The sequence below is a fragment of the Ambystoma mexicanum genome, chromosome 3q, assembly GCF_040938575.1.
Source record: "Ambystoma mexicanum isolate Mex_15411 chromosome 3q, UKY_AmexF1_1, whole genome shotgun sequence".
Taxonomy (NCBI): Eukaryota; Metazoa; Chordata; class Amphibia; order Caudata; family Ambystomatidae; genus Ambystoma; species Ambystoma mexicanum.
This window is the reverse complement of record NC_090926.1, coordinates 7,917,612-7,944,842: the sequence shown is the minus strand read 5'-3', so window position 1 is coordinate 7,944,842 and position 27,231 is coordinate 7,917,612. Positions and strand designations below refer to the sequence as shown.

Sequence of the window (27,231 nt, the reverse complement as noted above, 5' to 3'; positions counted from 1 at the left end):
TAGGCAATATCCATCTGCTATTGTTTGTAACACCCATGTATCTAAAGTTATGCTTCACCAACTCTGGACATGGTAAGACAGTCTACCCCCTACCACAGTTCTGTGGTTGAAGAAGTCATTTTGGTGCTCCACTTGCAGCTGAGGGTAACTCTGCAGGTGCTGAATGGGGAGCCCTGCCTCCTCTACCTCTTCCACGATAGGGTCTTCTTTGTGGAAAGTGACCTCTTCCTCTAGATATGGAGGAATAGAAACGAAAAGAACAACCTCTCCATCCTTGATCTGTAGATTGAGGTTGTCTAATTGCCGCCCCTAAAGATTTTGCTGCATCTCTAGAAGCTTGCCGTTTTTGTCGACTGCTATCGTCCTTCTCCCCAAAAAGAGAAGTACCGTCAAACGGCCTGTCTAGCAGATGTGCCTGTGACTGAGCATCTGCTGAAAATCCAGATTCTATTAGCCAAGACATACGTCTAAGCACTGTGCTGGCAGCCATGGCTCTACTGGTCGAGTCCACCGTATCTAAACTAGATTGAAGAGATTGCCTCCTGGCATCTTTGCCATCTTGTATCAGGCTTAGAAAACCTTCTCTCTCTTCTCCCTCTGGTATGTGTTCTGCTGCTAAAGCAGCTACACCACAAAGGGTATGTGTGTCTTTCGCTAATGCACTTTCAGCATTGGCAGATTGTAATGCCATACTTCCTGCAATAAACACTCTTTTACCTAAAGAGTCAATCCTCCCATCTTCCTAATCTGGTGGAGCAGAAGGATAGGCTGCAGCCTTTGAAGATGCTGTTGCTGCTTAAACCACTAAACTTTCACGCGTTGGGTGCCTATTCAGAAACGGAGGATCTACATAAGTGGTCTTGTATTTTTTTGTTAATAACTTATTAACTGATGGAATAGAATATGGTTTCAATTTGGCTTTTTCTTGTGCGTCGAGGAAGATTCCTTCGATTTATGTCAAGGAACCTCTCTTCTCGGGCTCATAGGCGCACGAGAAGGGGACACACGGGACTCCCTACCGGTCTCAATAGACGCAGAGGGATGGCCACTTTTCTTGGAATCCTTTAGAGGAACACTCGGAGGAGCGTGTTTCTTAAAAATGTCTAACATTTTAAGGGGAGGTTTTCTAACTTCGCTGGAGTCGAGTTCTTCTTTGGGAAACTAACTCTTTCAGAAGAGGAAGATGAAGACGAAGACATAGGCCTGCAGTGCCGTTTCTTACCCTTTTTATGGGAAGAGGAAGACGAGGGTCATGAACCGGACCTCAAACGTCCATGTTTTGAACATTTATTTACAGGAGAGACATCATTCGAGTCAGAGGAAGATTTCCTCTTCGAAGGGGTAAGAGCCAGGGATTTGGGGGAGGGCTTACCTGCATCGTGTTTCCCACTGCAGGGCCTTAACTGTCATCGACTGACACAAGCCACACCCATCGACCTTGTGGCCTGATCCCAAGCACCACAGACAAACACGGTGCAGTTCTGTAATCAACATCTTGGCATGACAGTCCGAACACCGCTTGAAGTCTGTCTTCGATGTGGAGGCCATTCTCGAAGTAAAACGTTGTTTAATCGCTGAGGCAAGTAGCTCTGAAGCGCGGAGCAATGCATAAAAAACAGAACTGAGGTAACGGTCAGCGCACATCCCAATATATATCAGCGTCAACGTCACAAAGGAAGCTACAGAGACCATCAAGGACCAAGATTCTATGCTGCACGACGCTCCACCCTATGAAAATGTTTTCCAAAGCAGGCTACAAGCAGACTTGAATATATCAAAGATGAGGAATACGTGGGAGGACACAATACATTTGAAATACAATTGTGTGTGAATACACTGCTAACCCACACCTGCGCAACCTGTAATGGAAAAGTTAGGTAGTAACTTATCATGTCTTTAACAGCCCAGTCAAGAAATGTTCAATAACCTTCTGCTTTCTTTAAAAGGTTCTACCACCTCAAAGTACCTGACCCCTGAGGCTAGAATATGCTCTTCTTCGTCGCAATACCTTTGGTGCCTTGGCGCCTTGGCAGGCAAAGTGGCAGAGTTTCTCAGTTTCACTCAACGATTCCCTCCGAGGATGGACCCCCCTTGGAAGAAGGAGCCACTGGGATGCTGAGTCCATGAGAAAAATGGAGCCAATGTCTTTCTGAAGTGCAGAAGTTTAGCTCCTTGCGGTTCTCTCCTTTGGTTGACAATTTCTCAGACTGTAGAGGTCCTGTGAAGATGAAACTTGCTGTGGGCTCCTAAAAGGCTTGGCAGATGAGAGTAAGTCCCCTGGGACCTTCCAATGACTTCTGGCGATGACGGGTGCATAGGTCACTTTTGGTGTCAGATTTCAGAATATCCTGGTTTTCTGACTTCCGGTTCTTCAGCGCTGCAGCCACAACACAGACCTCTGGATGGCTTCTGGCCACCTGGACTCCACCACTGAAATGGACCTCGGACCATCACCAAGTTTGGACCCTCTGGACATCTTCGTTAACTTCTTGTGGCTGTTAGGGAGAATTCTCTGTTTAGGCTGAATTTCCTAACCTAGTGAGTCCCCCAGCAGCTTTGCTGGATTTTTGGGGTTTATTTTTTTCTTCTGCCAAGAGTGAGACTCTTTTACCCTCACTCTTGGGTATGATTTGACTGTGTTTCTTTGAATCTAGATGTGTTTAATGGGCTATGGGGTCTTTTACTCCATAGGGCTTCATGTGTTTTTGTGATGTGTGTTACACAGCACCCTAAGTGCAGTAACACAGGGGTGTCATAGTGACCCCCAGTATAGACTCCATACCCTGGGACTGACTACTGTCTCCCAGGGCATGTAAAGTCACCATTGACTTTACTAGTCTTAAATTCAGAACAGAACCAGTACAAACCATCATATTGTGGACGTACTGGCTGGGGCAATTCAATTGCCCCAGGGTCTGTTAGTCGAGGGGGCACGTCTCCGTCCCCCCTGATCGAGTTTTGGCTGGTGGCAGTGTATACTACTTTTTATATTCAACCGCTAATATTTTCCTATGGGATTTCCCATTGTTTTAGGCTACTATCTTTATTTAATTATTTACGGTAGCCTCGAACATACCGCCGGTTTATTTAATTAATATTAATTCTCCGGTTGGTATTTTTTGCCAAAACTGGATTCTAAAATGGCGTTTGTGTTCTCTTCTGTGACTCTAACCCAAGTCGAGCCCTTTGTTCCACTTTTTGGCGGGCTTCTCCACAGAAGCCCTCCAAAGTGGTGCCACTCTGTCTGGGGTACTTAGGAGGGGTGGAGGGGGATTTAGGCACCCTCGACTGAGTTGCCTAGGCAACTCAAGTCGCACTCCGTCCTGATTGGCCCAATTGGTGAGCCGGCGGGCTCACCACTTGGCATGTTTGAGTGACAGCTAGGCTGAGTGAATGGGGGTTTTCTGCATAAAAGCAGGGCTTTGGGGACTGGAACTTCAGAAGTCGCCACAGGACCTAAGAATCCGACGAGGGAGAAGCTGAGCCGACCTGCCACGACGACACCACCGGTGGAGCCCTGCTGGACCGTCTCACCACTTTTCCCAACGACAGAGATCATCTCCCGCCAGAGAGTCTTCTTCCTTTGACTGGTGGGGATAACCAGTTTCACCGTCTTTTCGCCTTCCCGACGTACCTCGTGGCCGCCTTGCCTGTGCCAAGCACCCCGGCAACCGGGATACCACGTTTTACCACGACCGCGAACAAAGGTACCACCTTTAACAGGAAAACTCTGCGGATGGTTTATTCCCTGGTAGTGCAACAACCTTCATCTTTCCTCCAAGTCAAGATCTTCTCTTCCCCTGGACGACGACGTGGCTTGCACCCACTGCCAGGAACAACTGCCACCGCTGGAGGATCCTTCCCACTTAAGGTACTGTGTCCCGCCTGGCTTCCCTTGCTACCGACTGTACGGGGTAGATTTAGCCCCCGGCTTTCGAACCTGGGTTAGCCTGGGACACCCTGGCTAAAATTTCCTAAGCCCCTCTAAACTCTTTTTGAGCCCTCTGCAAGACTTTCTAAGCCTAATGTAACTGTGTGATCTTGGGTGCATTTGTGCTCTGCTCTCTCTAAGAGTGGGCCCAGCCTTTGGACTTTGGCTCACCAGTGACTTTTGCTCTTCTGCCTTGCTAACAGTGTTCCTGAATCTTAGAGTGGTGTACCTTTCCATATTCTATCTTTTTCCCTCCCTTTCTCACAAACTTATTGGAGTGCCATCTAGTTAAGCGCTCACCTCTGTATGAAAATAAGTGGTGTTTTACTGTGATTTATCTGATAAGGAAAAAGGGGTGTATATATTACAATAGTAACTGTGTTTAGAATATTTTACAACAATAGTGCTGGAGTGTTTCAAACAGTGTGTTTTTAAATAAATAATTATATACTTTGATACCAAAGCTCTGGTCAGTGTTTGCTTGTATTATTGTGTATGAGTGCCTATTGTGTATACTTTGCATACTGCCTAACTCTTGTTGAGGGAAGTCTGACTGCTCAGCCACAGCTACCAGGTAAATCTGGGTGGTACAGACTGCTACCAAGTGGGTTTACTGCTAACACATGTAGTCCTAAATCTTTTGCAGTGTTCCCTAAGGGAACTGCACAGGTTTCTGCCTAACAGTGGCGGAAAACCCACTGCACTCAGAGACTCCGGATTCTCCCTGGCAGGAAAAAGTGGTCAGTGATAATGGCAAGGACATTGCTTGAAATGGTCTTAGGCAGTTTGGTACTTTCACAGGTACGGGTGTCCAGCAGCACTATGCCAGTGTACCCTCTCTCCTGGGCGGTAGACTTCAACGGCTTCCAGCAGTCAAGAAATGCACCTTTCGGGCCCTGGGTGACACCAACAGACTTCTTTGACTTGAGAAGTATGGGCACTCTCTTCAGGACTCACGAAGACCCCTTCTCCGGACAGCAGGCACACAGGTCTGGCTTCCAGGGTACTTCTGATGAAGAGTAGCAGTTTTCACGATGGTCCCTCGTAGTTTGAGGAGATGTCTCATTTGCAGGTCCTCTCTGGATCAGTCCTTGAAAGAACATGGAAGCTTTTGGATTACATTAACAAAATGCAGCTGTAGACTTCTCCTCCAGCTGGGCTTCATAGAACAGCTTCTTCTTGCTTCAGCTACGACTTCATCTTCTGATCAAATTGGTGGGTGAAAGTTCCCCTTTTATACACATTGGTTGTCATTCACTTAGGCTGAGCCAGGCTCAGTCAACCAATCACGCAGAGGGGAATTCATGCAGGCTGGAAGTCAATCAGGCTCACAGGCATTCAGGCCATTTACTCCACCCAGACACTAATAACCAAACAATGTGGATTGGGTTAAGTACCCAGCCTTGCAGCAAACTACAATACATTCATGGCAGTTTCATTCAGGACTGTCTCATTCATTGTGTCACACACACAGAAACCAGACACCCATAACACAGAATGTGAGTTCACTTTAGACACCATTCATACAGGTCCCACCCCTAGAGCGTACCCACAACACCCAGCGTCTGTGAAGGCTCCAGTCAGTCTGACAGGAGGCAGCCCCAGAGCCATTTATGGTATTTCCACCCAACAGCCAGTTTGGAGGAAAAAGAACAGAGACATATATGAAAAGATGAAGAGTGCTCTGCCAGATGTCCAGGCTGGACCTCACTGACAGAAAACAGAGAAAACACACACAGAGAAGTAATAGGACAAGGAGTAGGAGGCTGTGTCCCTGCATAAGGCATTTCCAGCATCACAATGACTTACTGTTTTGGGGCATTGGGACCAGCAGGGGAGCCAACCCCAATGCGTGGTAGAGTTACGGAGTGGTCCTAGCCGGGGAGGACCTTTGACGCTGCGGTTTCGACTGCGAGCGGTAGCCGATGGCCGCACTTGAGCCAAGTTCAGGCTCCACGGGCACTGAGTCCTTTACGGACAGTTGAGACTGCTCATCAATTGAATGCAGTGGTCCCAGGTCTATTAATGCCTGGCAGTTGCTAACCAGAGGTGGAAGTATGCTACTGTGCAAACCAGAAGTGACATGCATCACCCGTGAACAATAAATCTTTTTGCAAAGTCGGGAAATCTAAAGGGCTACCTTAAATGGTGCTGTAGGACATTGCTTTGCTTATGAGGCTAGGATCGCCCCCAATTTTTCTTCTTGACTCCAATAAATGTGATCTTTTGTTTCCAAAAAATATACATTGTTTCTGTGGTTATTATGATTGGAAAAGTGACCATTGCATCTATGTCTGGGAAATGGGGTGTGGGGCCACAGTAGGGCTTGGCCCGGCTAAGAACAGTGCCACCAATGGTACCTCTCTGCAAGACTGCAACCAGTCCACTTAGTGCTCCACTTTCGCATTCGTGTAGTGCTGTTAATTCAACATTCAGGACAGAGCTGCCAAGAGTAACGCTCTACAAGCCTCCAACCAATCTATTTCGTGCTCCACTTTGCGCTCGCCAAATCGAACAGAACTGTTAATTAGATCCTTTGGCTCACAGGTGCTGGTATGAGGGGGAGGCCGCCAGGCAGCAGGTAACCAAAACATTCAGAACGCAGCTGCCAAGAGTAACGCACTGCAACCTGCCCCTTAGTGCTCCACTTTGCAAAATAAAGGCTCTTACACCCCAAAGGTAAGCTATGCCTTTGCTTCAAGGATACTAGGTGAAAGGGATGTTACATTAGCCTCTATGCCCCCAACTTTCACAAGAAAAATTCCTTTTGGACCATCTTCCAGTTCTTGCCCACTTTATCAAAGGAGAGCCGATTCTATAAGTGGACCTTAATCACGTTATGGACAAGGCTTTGGATCGGTCAACATGCACAGGTTAAACAGGCCTCACAGTAACTCACAAACTTAGCACTCTGACGCACGGAGGTCATTGCATGGCAAACCAAGATTATGGTTCTCTCATGTACATAAACTATACACCAGGCTTGACAATGATTTTGAATCAGAAACACTAAGTAGAGGCAAACGTGAGCTATTTCAGTTCATAGCTCGGTTGGGTTGAACTTGAGAATCAAACCTGTCATTCGACTGGGGATTTAAGGCCTCTTTATAGACATGATAATCAACAAAGAGAAAGTGGACTAAATTGAGGCGTTTCCTATTTTTGATGCCCCCTTGAATAGCACTACCCATAATGATGTTTGGGATGCATTTAAAGCGCTAATCAGGGGAAAGATTCTAGTACTACTTAACCACTAAGCTGGAAATCTTAATGAATGTAATTCAAAAAGAATCCCTGCTAGCTCTCAGGAAATGAACAGGAAAAGCTTTATTGTCATTGATTTCTTACAAGAAAAACAGCATCTAGTTCTAACCCTGCAGACCCAACTAATCCACTCTGCCCCCAACGAGGCTCCCCTTTTGCCCCTCAAGATATTTGACGCCATATCATTGAGTGCCCTATTTAGGCCTTCTGGGACACTGCTCCTGCCTCTGACAAACTATAAGAGTCATTGTATTGTTATAATCCGTTCCTTCGTTTCCATGAATCCGGCACATCACGTGGTAATCGACTTCCGGGACATAATGATGAATTTTTACAACACCCGGAACCGTACTCCACAGGCGTGGGGAGTAGGTCATCCACCCACTGACGCAGTTCCGGTGTCCTATGTGGGATTCATTGTTTTTGCCGCTGAATGGAGGATAGCTCAGGGGCAACGTGGTGGAGGTTCTAAGGGTTTAGTGTGCATTTTCGCCGGTTTAGGATTTAGGTGACTGGCGAGGCTCCACGAAGCAGCCCAAAGGTAAGGCACGTGGGTGGGCGCTATTGGTGGTTTGGGATAGAGTGCTATTGTTGAAGATTCGATGTGTTCTGAATTTCTTTTAGTTGGTAGTCGCTGTATGCTAGTGGCAGGGGTGTTGAGGTATGTCAGGTGATTCAGTGTAGATGGTTATGTGTGCTGCTAGACCGGAATGGCATAGCCGTAGCTGCATTCTATGGTGCATGGATGTTTGCACGTGCCTGTCGCCTGTGTCCACAGACATGGTGTAAGGTATATTCACTGTATGCTTTAATGTGGTTCGGGTGCAGGTCTAACCACATCCGGATTTCCCAGGTAGTGGGGTAGAGGCCTGTACCTCACAAAATGTGAGACCCAAACACACACAGATTCAAGGCACCCAGACAGGGGGAGAGAGGCCCATTTTTCACAAAATTACTGATCCAAGCACATTCACATTTGAGACTGTTCTACAACCCATAGTCCTAAATTAAACTTTCTGGCAGAGAGTACTCAGCTTCATCTTGAAAGTCATTCTGACAAGGCCTTTCCATGGGGTCCGGGTGTTGTTCTCCTGTGTCTCCCAGTGGGCTAATCTACCCACTGCACTCTGTTAAAGGTAAAATTATAAGACCAATGCTCTTAGCCTCAAAATTAGTCATAGGTCGTGATGTAGAGAAAACATGAAGGGCCTCATTTCAATTTATAGGGGCAGACATTGTGTCTTCTTTTAGCTATGAACAAATTAGCTATGAATTCGACGGACCTGGCAAGCGGCAATTTCTATTATACGGCAACCATTACTAACCTTCTTGACATCAACCTTTGCAGCACCTACGGCAGCTCATTCTGTTTGGCTTATAGAGTATTTGAGTGCAGGGGGTGATTTTGACTAGATTACCGCTTGAAACGGTGATGGAAAGCATACACAATGTTGAATACGTTTCTTGTTATATTAGTACCAACAATTGTAAATATCGCATGATGACAATTCTTTGTTAAAAGATTCCAAACGTTACCATAACATCACTTCATCCAAACAATTGTTTATATGGGGCTCTCCAAGTGAGAAAACCAGTGGGAATTGTTGGGGGGAGGGCTCAGAGGTTTGTTAACAACCAAATGACGTGTATCATTATATGTAAACAGTGAGTATTTCCAAATGTTCAGCATGTTCAAAAAGAATAAAATATTTACTTATTTAATTGTTTGTTTTTTTATTATGGTTTGGTTGTTCAAAGACTACGTAACACAAAAAGTATCACATTACATGCAGTTTAATACAGTTCTATTAATTAGACAAATTAATCCCTAAAACAAAACAGACATAATTCTCTAAAATACACATACATAGAGTGTGAAACACACCCTAAAAACAGACATCCTAAAAATATGTAAATTTAAGTATAAGCAGAAAAACAATTATCACCAATAATCTTCAATAATCCTGTTTAGCTAAGAAATGTCACTGCAGATATAGTTAAAAGCGTCTCATGATCACTCAGAGTCTTTCTTAAAATTCCAGTGAAGAAAATGTCTTATTATGTACACACTTTCCAAATAACATCTGCGCTATAACATCCATTTTAGAAAGTTCACAGTTCCCATTTACACCACTACCCTGTCCTAATCTGCTGTATCCGCTCCCGTAGGCAGCAGATTCAGCCTATAGCGAAGGAATTAGTTACACCAGTAAAAAATCTGGGAATTTCTTTAGATAAGCAGGATAAGCTCCCAAAGGTTTATCGCAAGAGGATAGACTCTTATACAGTTTATAGCCCCTTACTTTCCCAAAAATCTTAATCCAGTCTTTTTCAAATAAAGATCTTTTGACTAGCCCAGGATTGTTAGTCATATCTACCACTGTTTCAAAAATAGCTCTAAGAATAGACTCTGCACATTGCTTTATATTATTCAACAGACCATAGGCACGGGGTTTTCAAAATGTGATAAAGGTCTACATATAATCTTCCAGGAGGGTCCAACAAATTTCTGTAGAAAGCAAGAATCGTCCATTCAACCCAGACCTCCATTGAGGCCATACCTAGTTAAAATCTAAGCGCTGGAATTAGAAGATAATCTGGCAATCACAGCAGTTTCATCCATATTCTAGATTCTACCCTCTGCCAGTCAATAGTACTGGCCAAACAAATTAATCTCCAGACCATACAAAATTGACTTTCATCTGATGAAACTTCATCAAATGGAGTTAAATAAAATCTACAATACTTTAATTTTTTTCATTTGTGCTGCAAATTGACCATAAAATCTTTATGACAAACTAAAGAGTGAAAAAATGCTGTTTACTGGATGAATGCCACCACAAAATACAGAAACTTTACAAAGCAACCGAAAAGCAATGGTTTAGACCTATGCTAATTTGAAATTATGGTAGTCAATTAAGTTTAATATGTAAGAAGGAAATCGTTTTTTACCTGTAACTCCATTTCTCCAGCATTGGTATCTTTCATGGATTCAAATGCTTAGAATATTCCCGTCGTCAGGCTGGGAACCCTCGGTACATTTATAAAGCTGTTTTCTGTAGGAAAAATGTTGACACTTCTGTGTCCTATCTACGTCGTTTTGGGCTGCTTTCGCGTGCCCCAATGGGACGTAGCAGCATAAATGCCCCGCCCCTGCGGCTCCCTTCAGATTTTAACCCCTTCAAAGTAGAATGGGGTATATATATATATATATTTTGCATAAAGGGGAGGCCGGCGGGCGCATGTGAATCCATGAAAGATACCAATGCTGGAGAAATGGAGTTACAGGTAAGAAACTATTCCCTTCTTCAGCATTGGATCTTTCATGGATTCACATGCTTAGAATAGATTGTATAGCAGTACTCCTAATTTGGCGGTGTGAATGCAAACCAATACCATCCGAAGCACACATTTCCTCTTTTTTTTTTAAACTTCAGCGGTTACACATTGGTTTAAAAAACAACAACAACCACAATATACGTTAAGATTTATATATATTGATTAAAGGTCATTCCCCTGAATAGGGTTTACCTCACTGAAACAGATGACGTAGGACTGCTTGTCCCATCTGTACATCGTCTGCATGCTGCCGTTCGAGGCAATAATGGCGGGTAAATGTTTGTGGCACTGACCAGGATGCCGCCTGACAAATGTCTCCCAGCGGAATTCCGGCCCACAACGCCAAAGACGAAGTTGATCTCGTGGAATGAGCTCTCGGATGTCTTTCCAGCGGTTTCCCCGCTTTCGAGTGGCAAAAGGCAATCGTCGACGAGACCCATTGAGCTAGTCCTTGTTTTGAAATTACCTTTCCTTTTGTCAACGGACCATAAGCCACAAACAGTTGTTGTGTAGTTCTGAATTGCTGAGTCCGATGAAGATAAAACTTTAGAGCTCTTTTCACATCCAAAGTATGCAAAGCTTTTTCCACAACCAATGAAGGAGTCGTGAAAAAAGTAGGCAGTACAATCGACAAATGTTTATGAAAGAGAGTAGGACCTTTTGGAATAAAATGAGGGTTGGTTGCCAGCACCACCTTGTTCTTAAAGAATCTCAAGTACGGAGGATCTATGACCAATGCTTGTATCTCCGAGAGTCGTCGTGCTGAAGTGATAGCTACCAAAAAAGCCAACTTCCACGACAAGAACATCATAGACGAGGAAACCATAGGTTCAATGGGAGCTTTCATTAGTTCCGCTAACACTAGGTTAAGACTCCAGATCGGAGGAAAGCGTTTAATCGGTGGAAATGTACGAAATAAACCTTTCATGAAGTGCTTTATCAGCCTATCACTAAACAATGATGACGACTGCCTTCTCCACGTGAACCTTGAAATGGCTGCCAGGTGTACTGTAATCGATGAAAAGGATAACCCACTCTCCGTTAAATGCGGCAAATATGGCAGAAGCTGTTCCGGTTACCTTCAGGGGCTGCAACCCAGGCTGATTTTGACACCACACTCAGAATCTCCTCCACTTGCATGCATACGAAGTGTTCGTGGACGGAGCTCGCACGGCTTGCAGAATTCGACGGCAATTGGATGAAATAGTCAGGGTACCAAACTCCGAGAAGTCACGAGCCATGCTGCGAGGTTGAGACTGTCCGGATCGTGGTGCCGCACTGTTCCCTTGCCCCGGGTCAGGAGGTTCAGGACTTTCTGAAACATTACCGGCCATGCTATTGACAGCTGTAGCAGGTCGGAGAACCACGCCTGTCTCAGCCAATAAGGAGCCACCAAGATCACTCGACATCGGTATCTGTGAATCCACTGCAAGGTCCGTCGTATGAGTGGAAACGGGGGACAGGCTACAGAAACTTCTCCGTCCACGGGAAGGAGAACGCTTCCCTAAGCGAATCGATCTGTGGCCATCTGCTGGCGTACTGTTTGCACTTCTTGTTCTCCCTTGTCGCAAAGAGATCCAGAGAAGGCTGTCCCCACATTCTGAAAATCTTCGACAACTGAAGCTCATCCAGCTCCCATTCGTGTATCTGGTCCATTTCCCTGCTGAGGGAATCCGCTTGCACGTTCTTTACTCCCGGAAGATGGTGGGCTACGATGGTTATATTTTGTTGTAGAGCCCACTGCCATACCTCCTGAGTCTCGGTGGAAAGAGTTCTGGAGTGAGTACCTCCTTGTTTCCTCAAGTAAAACATTGTTATCGTATTTTCTGTCAATATTCTCACCACTGACCCTTTTATGTGCAGTAGAAAAGCTTTCAGGGCCCAACGCACTGCTCTCAACTCTAGCACATTGATATGAAGGAGCGACCACCGGCCTTGCGTTTGGAGAGCACCCAGATGTGCCCCCATCCAGTCAGCGACGTGTCCGTCACTATGGTCATGTGAAACTCCGGTTCTTGCAGGGGAACCCCTCTGGATAGGTTTTTGAAGGCTTGCCACGATCGAAGTGGTTGCAGGAGCTCTTCGTCGATGGACAGTTTCTCAGACCGAAGTCCCTGGCTCTGGGCCCATCGGTCTGCCAGGAATTCTTGAATTGGCCTCATGAAAAGCCGCCAGTTGTTCACCAAAGGGATGCACAAAGCCATGGCGCCCAGTATCGACATGTATCTTCTTACCGACACATTGGTGTTGACTTTCCATTGCCTTGCCAGCTGATTGAGTTTGTGGATCCTCTCCACGGATGGTCTCACCAATCCTGACTGAGTTTCGAACTGTGCACCCAAGAACACTAAGCTTCTTGACCGAGTCAATGAGGACTTTTCGAAGTTTACCGCAAATCCTAGTCGTCGCAGAAGCTGCATGGTGGCCTCTAGACTTGCTTGAGTTGCCACAGGGGACGATCCCCTCACTAACCAGTCATCCAGATACGGGTAAACATGATGCATCTATTTTCTCAACCATGCTGCAACTGGGGCTAGGCATTTCATGAACGTCCTGGGAGACAATTTTTGTCCAAAAGGGAGCACTGTGAACTGGTAGTGGGTCCGCCCGACTACAAACCATAGGAACTTTCTGTGTCGTTGACGCATTGGTATGTGAAAGTACGCGTCCTGGAGATCCAACGACGCTAGAAAATCCCCTTGTTGAATCGACCGGATCACTTCCTGAAGTGTGAGCATTTCGAATTTTAGATTTTTTAACGTTTTGTTGAGGTCTGAAAGGTCGAGAATTGGAAGCCATTTTCCGTTGGGCTTTTTCACCAAGAAGTATTGTGAATACACTCCTTGACCCCTCTGCGACACAGGTACCAATACTATAGCCCCTTTTTGAAGTATAAGTACTACCTCTTGTTTTAAAACATTCAGGTGGGATTGAGCCGAAAACACTGGTGGAATGTGCGACGGCTTGCTTTTGAATTGTAAGGAATGACCGAAATTTACAGTGTCCAATACCCACCGGTCTGAGGTTATCTTTTCCCATTCGTCGACACAGTGAGACACCCTGCCTCCCAGGACGTTCTGAAACCTGTCATTGCTGGTCTTTAGATTGTTTGTCTTTCGACGACAAGGAGTAACCTCCCCTCTTCCTAGAGGCTTGATAGTCCCGACGTCTTTTTGTGGTCTGAGAAGCCCGCCTATAGCCCTGCGAGGAGTAAGACGGTCTATTGAAAGTACGGTCCTTTGATGACGAGAACCGGGAGTTTCCTGACGCTCCTCTAAAGGGGCGAAATGGATGAAAACTTCTACCACTCTAGAGGGCTTCCAGAGAACTTGCCGTGTCAGAGTCCTCCTTCATGCCTTTCAAGGCCTTGTCCACCTTTTCACCAAAAAGAAGGTCTCCCTCAAAAGGCATATCCAACACCTTATATTGCACTTCAGATCGAAAGTTGGTGCATTTAAGCCATGCTTGTCTCCTCAGAACCACCCCGTTGTTAACCTGCTTGAAGCCAGATTCTGCCAGGTCCACAGCGATATTTATAGAGTGATTAGAGGCCTCTTCCCCCTCTCGGACGAGTAACATCGCCGCCTTTCTGTGTTCGTCTGGGAGATGTTCTAGTGTGGGTGCCAAACGATGCCACATCTCTCTGTCATACCTGGCCATTTCTTTTCCAGTCTACCTTTTATTGCCGGCTCCGAGAATGGATGACGCATCGTTTGTAGTCCTTCTTGCCATACATGATCTAAGATGGGGACTGAAATCACCGACTTCCTTCTCTTTCCCATATGATTGAACAAAAAACAGTCTTTTTTCTCTTCCTCTTGGGCCAGTCCAAATTCGATACAAGCCTTACTCATCATCGCATGGAAAGAACCAATGTCATCCGGGGATGATGGCTGGGCTGGGCTTCTTGGAGCTTCCATCTCCACTTCCGACTCCCAGGTCGGGTCCCTGGAGGGGGATAACGATACATCCGATATGGACTCTCTGACTCAGATTCCGGCAGCTCTCCTTCCTCCGGGCGTGCACATGGAAGGCCTTCACGGGCCGGCACCGCCGTCGACACTATCGGAGTTGGTCGATGGGAAGGACCTGGCTCGTCAACGTCTGGTCTCGCCGGAGCTGTCACCTGAGGTAACTTCTCATCCAATTTCTTTAACAAGTTCTGCAATGTAGATAGAACTTCCAGAGATAAAACAGTTTGAGGGTTAAGCAACGGGGTTGTAACCGGGATACTTGTCCTGCTCGAAAGAGTCAGCCTGCTAACCCCTTGCAACTCAAGTTCTGCAGGTTCAGCCACCTGCTCATGCTCGTCATCCACAGAGGATATGGACAAGGCCGCCTCCTGCTGCAACAAGGTTTCCGGCAAAACTGGGTCGTATACCTCCGGTCGCCAGGCCTCCTGTGGAGTCTCCGTCGACGAGGTTAAATTCTGCACTGCCGTCGTCGTCACCGCCACCTGCGGCGGAACACCTGAAGAGACGATCTGCGTCACTGGCAGTGAGGGCGTCGTTGATCGCCCTCCCGTCGACGACACTGGTAGCTGCGCAGATCCTTGAGGCATTCCCGCCTTTTTTGAACTTGATCTGTGTTTTGCAGAATCTCGACTCGAGGATGATCTATGATGATCACCTGAGGAGGATCTTGATTGTTCTTTCCTCTCCTTCTTAGACGAGGAGGACGACGAGGTTTTCGCTTTCAGCGAAGATTCTCTCATGGAATGTTTGTCCGAAGAGCCTTTCTCCATTTGACGCGCCTTCTTCACGGAGGTTCAGCCGATGCTGAACGGCGGGGCACACCTAAAGATTTAGTTGTGGAGGCCAAGCTATGTGTGGAGCCCACCTCCGAAGGGGGGTACGCACCCGCTCTGTCGTTTAACCAAGCCACCAGCCGCCGACTCCGGTCTTTAAGGGTCTTCTGGGAGAAGCCCTTACAGATGTCACAATTGTCTGCTGAATGATGAGGGTGGAGACAATATATACAGTCCATTTGGCCATCTCCTTCATACACTTTCTTTAATCCGCATGTAGCACACGGGCGAAAAAGAGCTTTTCCAGACATTAGGAAAAACGACGAAACAACTTAGCCAAAAATAGTAGATGACGCGAGGTGATCCCACTACTTTGGAAGACGATTGAAATCTGAAGGGAGCCGCGGGGATGGGGCATTTATACCGCTACGTCCTATTGGGGCATGTGTAAGCAGCCCAAAACGACATACATAGGACACAGAAGTTTCGAAATTTTTCCTATGGAAAACGGCTTTATAAATGTACCGAGGGTTGCCAGCCTGACAACGGGGAATATTCTAAGCATGTGAATCCATGAAAGATCCAATGCTGGAGAAGGGTTTGTGTTTAAAGGGAACTGCCATGCCTTTGCAACTCTACAGTTGCTGATGACCAGCTAATTGGCTCATGAATCATTTGAACTCCATGAATGCAGACTAGATGGTAACTTTGTAGGAGCATTGTAAACCTATGTTACCCCCCAAGAGATCCCAATGCAGTTTGGGTCTTAGTAAAACTTGCCAGCCATTTCGTCCTGCTGATAGGAAACACCATTTAGAATCAGTGAAATACCAATAAAGCTTAAATTAGCCTTTATAAGCCTGCTCCTTAAAAAAGGCAATCTAGATCTGACCAACCTACCAAATTTCAGACCAATTGGCAGGCTGGCTACTATTGCTAAATGTATGACCTAGACACACACACTGTCTCTCGTGCTCTCGCCCACTGATCTACCAGTGCTTGAATGTCTTTACCTTGTTCTCTTCCAGAATCATCCACATATCGGAATTCCTCCAAATTCTGAAAGTTGAAGAGCCCTTCCCTGCAGTGTTGAATGAGCCTCTCAGACCCATTTTTAAGGAGATACTCCACTAATGTGAGCGACTTGTATACGTGGCGCCAGTTTTTGCCCCGGTCATTCAGCCTCTGCCACAAGATGCCCATGATCTCAGAGAGGGCAGTCGCATTATATGTTAAGTCTGCAATTTCCAACATCAAAGTGCCTGATGGGCCCCAGGGGTCGTTTGATGTCGCCTCCCGGACTTTCACCACTGGCAAGGTGAACTGGTTGACAAAGTTCTTCATGCTTCTCCGGAACGACATGGACAAGACACTGGATTTATTCTCTGCAAGATAATATTTCTGTAAACAAATGGGAAAATTTGCATGTTAGTTAAGAAAAAGCAAATAACATTTCACTTAATTCAGTAATATCTCTAATTTTCAAAGTCAATATCTAAAAATGGGTAAAAGGTTGCTTTTGTGAAGCCTGCCTAAAATTTGCTAAATGCTGACAAAGTACACCTTCAATTCTATTATTTGCATATTTACTGATGTTTATCAATTTAGTTTTGGAGAGAGGAAAACCACCTTCATGTAATGGTGCAGCAGATGTATATTTTACAGGCTGACATAACCTTGTATTATAGAGGCCAGATGAAGACCTCAGAACTTATACACTAATAAAGCAGTGTTCACTTTTGGAGCCCACAAACCTTGAGGAAAATGCACCAGTTTGGATGAAACTATGCACAAAAGGCACTGCTCTCAAAAGATATGTCAGCTTTTTTGAATGCAAAACAAAATGAGACTAAAGTAATCCTTTGAAAGATGTATAGTTGATCACAGGTACACAACTATATTGTAGTCTCATTGTGGGTTGGTCACATGTAATTCCATGAAAGATCTCAAAGCATGTAAAAACACCATGTTGATTTCTTTATTCCTATTCTTTCAACCCTTTTAGTCATATACATTAAATGCCCATGTTATTGCAGTCCTAGTACTTCAAACAATAAAATCTTGAGTGTGTGTGACTCTGTAGACCCTAGTTTTCTCCCCACAAATTGTGGATAGAGCTTTTTCATTCAGTCCCTCTTTTGTCTGCTTAGATTTGCAACCATATGATAGCTTTTCCGGGATAATGCAATTATGGACGTTTGAAGTGACTGAAGGGTCGAATTATGAGTTTTATAGTATTACCTCTGACAATACCACCAAACTGATTTATTGCTACCGCATGCAGTAAATACTACTTATCCGGAAACGCCCACATGATTACAAGTATTGCGGACCTTTCTGTTATTCACTGGTTTGGAGTCCCATAGGACTCTATTGGGTCCGGTATTTACTGTATGTGGTAATTTCCGCATTTGGCCATGTTTCCTCCACACAAAAGCTGGCATAAAAATGAGTTTCGGCAATGAAACTCGTAGTTTGCTGGTGCGATAAAATATCCGGCAGTGGTAGTTACCAGATAGCTTACCACGTCCCACAAGCCTGTAATTAGGTGCTAAAGGTAAAGTAGTTATCATGGTGATTAACCTTTCTTTAATGACTCTGACACCAATTAACCCGTTCATTTAGATGCATGTGGAGATTCTCAGTTAATAAGTACAGAGGTGTAGCAGAAAGCATGAAAGCTTAGCCAAAATGGGCTCCACCTTCGAGTAAATACGCACAGGAACGTTTTTAAAACATGAACAGTAACCAAAGAGGCTTTCTTCCGATAATGCCAATCCCTGCAGGGTTGTATTGAAAGAAGCTCCTGAAAAACTATTGAGGCTGCTATAGATCTAAGCTTTCAGGCGTGAATATTGTGATGAACCAGATGAAGTACTCGGATTACAATGGGTCATTTTTCAATGTGGTTTATTTAAATTAAAGGAAAATCCCTATCTGGCCCTATCGCTATGAGGGAAGTTCCTTACCTTCTAAAACAGAAACTAACAGTGCTCGTCGAAGTAAAAAATAAAGAGTTCAGAGTCCAAATCAAATTAACTGGCCCTAACACTTTTAAAAATCTAACTAAAAGGAAAAAGGGAGACTTACACAACATTCTTGGAATGGGCTTCTGCCTTGTCCAGGCAACTTGTTCATAATCTCTAAGTTCCTTTGGAATATATTGACACAGTTCACAGTTTTCTTATAGTGTTGGATAAAAATACAAATATCCTCTATATTGCTTTCTCGTCCCCCTTTGGAAAAGAAAGGAGAGTTCTTCTTGTATTACTTTTTCTCAGATTTTTGTCAGTTGTCAACTCCCTCCAGGATCACTTTAAATACACTTCTATGTATCCCACCTTCGTGGCACTGGGACTCCCCAAAGTCCTGTCATTCTTTGACAGGGCTATTGGTTCTCAGTCGAATCAATAAACATAGGGCTTTTCCCTGCTCAGGTATTAACGGTTCCCGTTAGCTAGTTGGCTTGGCTAGCCTTATTGCAGAGTGTTCAAACTCCTTTCCTTTGTTCCAAGTGGGACCTATGTCCGTCTGACTTTATCAGTTCCTTATATGTCGGTCGGCTTTTCCCAGCCTTGACATAAAGCACACATATCGCTTTCACTCCTTTTAACATAGGTTGTGTGTCAATTTCGGTTCTATTAGGCTCGCCAGCTGGTTTTGGCTTCTCCAGGCTTGATATACAGTGTCTGTCTCTCTTTAACTCTGTTTTACCTGGGTCCTGTGCCCGTTTTGTTTTTCTCACACTTTCGTACCTTTGTCAGTTTCGGCAATCTTGGAAAACAAAGTTGGTAGCCATCACTGGCACGCTCGCGTTGGGAGTGTTCGCTTCCCTTTCGGTACTCTTCTTATCAGCAAAGGCACTTGCCATGTAGAGCTCAGGAACCTGGGCTCCTCTAATTGTTCTGGTCTTGGTGTTGGTTGCCAGGCACTAGGCTCACCACTGTTCTCCAGTCGTCGTGCCATCAGGGAAGACCGTTTCTTTCTGTCTCCATTTCTTGCCTGACCTGAGCCTCTTGCTCTGTCAGAACGCCGCCTCCAGCTAGTGGGTCACGCTTCTACAACGCCACCGGTGGCTCTGTGGTTTGGCGTAGCTCTGCCCCTCCATGCCGTCATCTCAGAGGCTCGCCTCTGCGTTGGGATGACTCTCCTCCCTCTCTAGGAGTCGCTTCTACATTCACAGTCCACTCTGCTCTTTTGCACGTCATCAAAACAAAACAAATTGTGTCCCTCTTCTTTGATTATGGTATTTAGAAGATTTTCAGCATTGCCTGAAGCCAATAGAGTGCAATAAAGTCGTTGGTTAAAGTTGTAATGGGAAGTAACAAAGTCATTCCTACACCCATATAGGCAGAACATGTGTTTTTGACTAGAAGTTCCTTATTAGAATGGGAGTCCTTGTCCACAAGAGGGCAGTCACTTCCAGTGAGGTCCCACTTGCCCAGATCCCTAGCGGAGGGTGTCTTGCTTAGTGGGCTCACCTCTCTAGCATCAAAGGGGGTGACTCACCTCTAGCGAGAAGGGACAAATAGTCCAGATTTGTCACAATATTTATAAAATGGGGGCACCAAAAGTCTGAAAAGGTCTGAAGACAAATCATTTGATCTTCAATCTTTACATGGAACCTCTTGGGACCCTTACACACCCAAAGGGGGGAACAGTTGCTCATGAGAAACCTATGAAGGTTATGCCCCAACTGTACTTTTTAACATGAAAGACGCAGGCAAACATCTAGTATGCCATCGCCTAGAACCCTCCTTGCTCCACACAACATCTGCATCCACCAATATGCAGATGACACACAGTTCTACTTAAAGATATCCTCCATCGAAGACATCCACAGGCTCAAGGCCTGCCTCTCAGTGATCCCGTTATGGATGTCTAATGCTTACCTACTGCTGACTAACAAGACCAAATACCAGGCCATCCAGACCTGGCTCTCTGCTTTGCACCCGAGGGCATCACAAACCAGCCGGCCACCTGTACCACGTCCCTTGGGTTTGACATCGAGAGACACCTCTCCTTCAAACAGCACATAGCAAGTACAAACGGCTTGGTACCAGTTTTTCTCCTGTGGAAAAATAAGCCCTTCATCCCAGAAAACAATTTGAGGTCTGCTGTTGGCTCCTCTGAGATGAGTCATGCATGCTGCAGTACGACTCTTCAAAGGACTCTGTACATTCTACCACATCACCCCGACACTCATCGAACTGCACTGACACCCGCTGCAAGCCTGTTTCATCTTCAAATCCTGCTGCATTATCTACAAGGCTGTCACCCTGAAGTCCCCAAGCTACCTCACTGAGAAACTCAACATCTCCGAAAGCCTACAATCCTCCAGAATTAATGACATGTGCAGACTTAAACTCCACTGGTGCAGGAAGGAAAAAACGAGAAGACAAGCCTTCTCTGTCTACGACCCAAGACTCTGGAACCTCCTCCACATCAACATCCAACTCACCCTCTGGCTTTTACAGTTCAGTAAGGAGCTCAATACCCTCCTCTTCAAAGAATGGCTCCTCCCTAACACCTAAGTCCATACACCATCCATTCCCCACCATACCTGAGATTAGGTGACCTGATCCCCACTGTTTCCTCCCTCAGTTACTTGTGGACCCATTGTTGACAATTGCTCTCCCTCCCCTGTTGTTAGATGCCAATTCCCTTGTTTCTCTGCTCCCTAACCTTGTTCTTTCCCCTCTGATTGTAAAGCCTTCCATTGCTTCCCGAAGCTAGGTTTGTGCTCAATAAATACCCTAATAATAATAATAAAAATAATAGCAATAATAAAGTAAGTGAAATGCAAGGATGACTCCTTCATAGAATCAGGATAGGGCTCTTCAGCCTAATGGTCCTTCATATCCCTTTGACCCAATGTATTGATAGTGCAAAAGACTTTAAAAGGGAATTTGAAGTGATGCATTATGGCCCTTTTCATATAATAACAGTAGTATATAGGGATTCCTTTCATCAAACCCAAAAAGGGACATAGTTTGCATAATGTAACAGGTGGGGAAGCCCCTTTTTGGTCTGACCATGGGCAAAGTTCAAGGATATATGTCATTAGTTCAGCCCCATCTTCAATGTCATTTATTTTAAGGATGTTTTCAAGGCCGAGCCACACCCCTTTTATGAAGGCCATTCAGGCCCCCGGTATCAAGGTCGCTCCCCTTCCTCCTCCCCAAGGCTGTGGTAGGTGGCACAAAGGTGTGTGCCAACCAGCCAATCAGCAGCTGTGGTGGGAAACAAGCCTGGCCCGGCAAAGATGAGGAATCTGATAAGCAGAGGGGGCGGATTAGCTGAATGGATCAATCGCATAATGTATATCAAGTATCTTTGTCCAATATAGTTTTAATGCACGCATGTGTCTTTAAAACAAATCAAGTAAGATTTTGCAGAAGCATATTTTACAGAGATTAAAGAAACCCCAAAAGAAAAAAGTGGAGCCTGTGTGCTATCTACCAAAGTGCCCCGTAGATTTAGATAATGCTACCAACAGCATGGTAGAAGTTGTTAAACAATATCATCGATTGATTTAACCTAGTGCCTTTGAAATTTGCTATTGGGACCAAGATATGGGATATGACGGTACAGAGGCGGCTATCAGTAAAGCAGGACTAGAGCTTTTGCGCCATGCACCTATTCCCCAGTCGCAGTGACGTCTTTATGGGATGGCAAAAGGGGCACGTGCCCTGGGCCCCCACTTTGGAGGGGGGGCCCACAAAGGTGTCTACTCTAAAGAAGTTAGTGACCATTGTTTAAAAAACTTAAATAGCACACGTCAAGATATTGTATGGCGTGTTGCTGAGGCTCTGAACCTATTGCCTGTCCTAAGAAATACTTACTGCTCTGATCAATTCATCCTGTAATGCTTTCTGTGTTCACTGTCCCACACATAGTTTGTGTGTTCACGACGAAAACTCCTGTAGCAATATCACCTTTACATGGGAATTATATTGATCAGGTGCAATAGCCAAAGTTGAAATGCATACTGATAAATGTGAGTGCCGTTTGTGTTCAGAAGATAGCTCAGTGTGTTAAGCACTAATTGTAGAGATTTGTGTTCATATGCAAGATTATAATGCTGAATTCCAGCAAGGCCTACTCAGCCTTTCCTATGTTTGAAGTTGATAAATCTGCAGCTATGTGTACTTTGTTTTGTAGTGCAACAGGTGCTATTTTCAGCAGTGTAACTGTACCTGTGGTTGCTATAAAAACAAAAAACGAATATAGCATCAGTATGGTGAAGGTCTATAAATTGGTTTCTGTAGATGGAGGCTTGTAAAACCTAGGCAGCAAATGAAGACTATAAAGTGTTAGTCCGAGAAGTGATTAGGTATGCAAATTCAAGACTGGAACCAAAGCGTTCATGCTTTTATCCTGGCTTCCCTAACAGACGACACAGTGATCCTGGACAAATCAACTTATTTCACTGACATTACTGTACTGTCTTCCTTGGAAAGGTTGCCTTTTCACATGCTGGGGGTATTGTTTAGCCCATTCGTTACCAGATCTGACTTTTTATCTAGGTCATTTCAGCAAAATAGACAAAAGAGAGCGGATGAGATATTGCAGGCCTGTGGCAAGCATATTTTAAAGTCTGCTCATTTGGCACAAAAAATTGTTTGCTTTTTTGTACTCGCAAAAGGTTTTTGTGTATGTTTATGAATAGCAATTTCACAAGCCTGTGTTTTGGGCCAATTTAAAGCATTGAAATACAAAAGAGAAGCCCAGATTTCATATTTTAGGATCACATCAAATAGTATGTTGGCACCTATATACTTCCCTTGATGATCGAGACAATGAAGCTAGAATCATTCCCATTTTGCAAAATAAGCTTCTATAAAATGTTGTTTTTTAAAATGGTCATGTTAGGTTATGTGATTTGTCTCCTTTCTAAATCAGATCTATCAAATGGGATTATTTCAGTTCATGGTACGTACTAGAAATGCAAGTGGTAAAGTGCATAAAATTGCAGAGTAATTACAATGCGTAATCCTGAGCATCTCATTTAATCTTGCATTGCCTAATATGTGAAAATTGGTAGTCCCTAAACCATTCACAATTGTCACCCTTCTGAGTGATTTTGTTTTCACGGTATGATCTTCATAACAGCTTCACACATGGTTTAACTGCCTACAGTGTTGCTTCCTCTATAATAATAGTGAGCATTGATATATTGCACATCACAGCCAGTTTTTTCTTTGCTCTCTAATGGCAACCCTACTTGAATACATGGGCCTCATCACGACCCTGGCGCTAATGGTTTAACGGTGCCGTAAAGAGCGTCGGCGCCGTTAAACCATTAGCGCCTGATTACAAGGTCCCTTAGCGGGTTGGAGGCTTTAACGCCTGCTTTTTGCAGGCGTTAAAATCCAACCCGCTAAGGGACCTTGGAGCTAATTACGGCAACCGTAATTTACGGTGCCGTATTTAGCGCCTTCCCCATCCCCATTATGCCCTAAGGGGCAAAATGGGAATGGGGAAGGGCAAATGGTGAATGGGGAATTACCGCCCCCGCCAACCTTGTGATGCGGCCGGTAATTCCGCCATCCACCATGCCGGAGACCGGCATGGACCATGGTGCTAATAGCACCATGGTCCAGCGCCTGGGTCGTAATGAGGCCCCATGTCCCTCATCTAATCTCAATCTGTCTGGATGCGTGTACCTTCCTGGTAGCAGCTAATCTTCATCCATTATCTATTCCATGGTAGGTTTATCTTTCTCCTTGCTTCCAGTTGGTCTCCATGCTTGCGCATTTTTGCATTCTGTGAGGGAGCTAATCTGAGTCGTCTGTCTATTCTGGATTATGTGCGCCTTTTACATACGATCTGTGTCCTGAATTTATACTATAGCTAGTGTATCTTCCTCGTTACTGCTAATGATGAAAACTGGCCTGTACCTATGCTAGAATGGAAGTAGCCTTGTCGTGGACTGCTGATGTTGGCCTTGAAATGCTACTTCTTGATCATTCTTATTACAGCAAGAATGAAGGGGGTAAGAGGACTGAAAGGGAGTACCATTGGCTATTTTAATCGCTGCGACGTAACATGCCAAGCTATGTGTTGTGACTGCGATGAGGGGGGAACAACCAGATATTCTGGGTACCTTAATTCATTTGGCTTGATGGAAGGAGGCCCCCCAAAGGTGTCTGTGCCTAGGGCCCCCAAAGTGTTTAAAATGGCCCTGCCCCGTCCACATGGACGGTGTGAAAGTGGATGTGAACGATAGCAAAATTCATGAGTATATGGAAGAGCTAGAAGAAATCTTTGCACAAACCTTTGATGGTGGTGACACAGAGGATGCAGAAACGATGGACCATAAAAATGTTGTTCTTACTGGAGATATAAATATTGATAAACCCATTGATAAATGTGTTTTTCTAGGGTCCTGTTTTGAATTATAAGGTTAGTAGCATTTTTTCTTTAGCAAAATATTGAAAAAGCCATGCAACAGAACCATATGTTTCACCACTGATAGCTGTGAGCTTCTTATGTCTATGTTTTTCAAACCATAGAGAACAAGCTTTTATCCAAAGTCGGGCAGTGTGTTAGGATTGTCAATTTGTGGAGGATCTGTTAAAAGTTAAAGAGGGGTGAGCAAATGCAACTGTTGGAGGAAGTTACTGATCAAGGCACAACTGCTGCAGTGGTAAATATTTTTTTAAACATGATTATTACAACAATTGTTGTGGTCATCGTTATGAGGATCTGCAGAAAGATATTCACAAATGGTTCAAGGACTCCTACATGCCAGGAACTATTAGAAAAATGTGTTATATGATAGATCCTGGTAGCGTGGTTATGACACTGTTTACAAGTTACTGGGGAAAGAGGTGCACCCCACTATAGTTAAACCTATTAACATGACTTTGATAGAGATACGGACCCACGATGTAAGGAAGGCATGGTATCAACAGTAAAACAGACACAAGGGGCCATAGTTCAAGGGTGTTTATTGAACTTCAATTGGGTTTGAAAAACACATATCTAATCCTAAATCTAAAGATGGGAGCAAGCTACAACCATCAAATAATAATAACGCAGTCCTAGTGGTGTCTTGTCAAAATTAAAGGGCCTATACTAATATACCTATTGCCAATCCTTACCTCTAAATACAAATCGGGAGGGAAACAATATTATGCAAAGAAAAAGTGTTCACGAAATGATAAGTGAGGATATTCAAGCCATTGGCTTCCCTTCCCCATGTTTTTAGCACGGGACAAGAAGGCACACACAAGCTTAACACAGTCTCTGGCTTCTCTAGCACGAGGGTGCAGTTCAGAACGTCAACAAAATGGTCTCCTGTGCCAAAGTCTCTTTGCCATTCAAAGTCTCTCCTTTCAGACGGCCTGATGCAGCAAACTTACAATAAAGTTGCTTTCTTTTTTTGTATTTCACATATACACAATTTTCTTAGGTGATTTACTATTCACACAGATATCTCTCCCTGCCGGGCTCAGATACACTTTAACACAATGTTCTCAGGATTTTCACGTATCCAATTTCTCGGGTGATTCACTGTTCAACCCGGATCCCACTCCGCCGGGCTCAGATCCGCTTTGACACAAAGGTTGCAATTGATCTCCCTCTGCGGGGCTCGGACCCACTTTATGTACTTTGTCATGAACCTTCTCTACTGCATCAACATCAAAGACTTTCGATTGTGCTCAGGATTTTGCTTGACCCGTCGCAGGACCACTTTGATTCACAATCCTTTGCCACTTTTTCGTTTTTGTTAACTCTCAGCTGGATACCTTACAGAGACCTTCGATTGAGCACCAACGGCAGTGCCAGACCACTCTGTCAAAGGTATCATATCTTGGTTTCAAAATTCAATCACTCATCTGCAGTTCAACTTTACTCACCTTGGGTATCACATGCGTTTCATACAATGTTCGTCCCAGCACTCGCCATACAATGTTGTCGCTTGCAACCTTGGCTTCAACACAGACTGTTCTTGTATCGGTCTCCCAAATTCACTGGCTGTGTTGATTTCACTGACGCTGCTTTGTTGTTTGACCCAAGGACAGCACCGCAGCAGCTGACGATTCTCCCCGCCTTGATTATCGACACAGGAGGGCCCCGGGTACCTCCGACACACCCTGCAGGATTACTCAGCCTCGTTTCCTGGCCTCACGCTTTCTATTCTCAACGCTTCGTGAAAGTAAAGTTTCCTTGTGGAAAAGGTCAAGGGAACTTCCCTCCTTGCGATCCCCTTCTGTTTCGCCGTCTTTCGCCTCTTGTTAAACTGCCATCTTGGAACTGCTGTTTCCTTGTGTGCTTTGCCTCGCTTAAAGTGTGCTCTCATGCTCCGCCTTTTATCTGTCTGGGGAAGTGTAATGGAAGTCAAGTGTGTGTGATGGTCAATAATTGCCTGACCTTGTCTGAACATTGCACTGGGACACGTCAGGTATACGGCTCAGGTGTTAATCCGTTTTCTCTCATAGCAGGCTGTCTGTGAGAAAGTGTTTGTGTTATAAAAGGGGCATGGGGGTTGAGTTCCTAAATATCCTACCTGGTAAAATGGGGGTAAAAGTGCTACACGGAAAGGGATACTGCGTCTCACCACTCCCTGAAGACCCCTCATCCAGGTGATCCTTCCGCACTGGTCCACCCCCCGGAACTGCATCCAAAAGCGATGGCCGTGTCCTGGCCACCTGAATGACAGATCCCCGGGGACTAGTGGGTGATCTCACACTATGAACTTCAGACACTTGTGGATAGAGTCATATATGAACAAAATATAAAATATAATTTTGCTAATAAGAAGCGAAACAGGTTTTTACGCCGCTGAAAGTTAACATACAATGTTTCAGACACAGACTGACATGTATATATTTACTTCTAGGAAAAAAGGAGAACTAAAAGCACACACAGCGCCCCTAAAGTTGAAAAGCTGAACAGTAACTGCTTGTTCAAATTCCTTTGTCATCTGATTAAAGAAAAA

General features: G+C 44.8%; 1 protein-coding gene across 1 annotated transcript in view; it reads right to left on the bottom strand.

The window, feature by feature from the left end:
- The window catches only part of ENTHD1 (ENTH domain containing 1), a 390,944-nt gene that overhangs the window by 156,080 nt on the left and 207,633 nt on the right, over window positions 1–27,231 (bottom strand). The window contains exon 2 of the mRNA XM_069652811.1: window positions 16,295–16,682. Within this exon, the coding sequence (XP_069508912.1) occupies window positions 16,295–16,682 (388 nt within the window). The remainder of the gene's footprint in view (window positions 1–16,294; window positions 16,683–27,231) is intronic.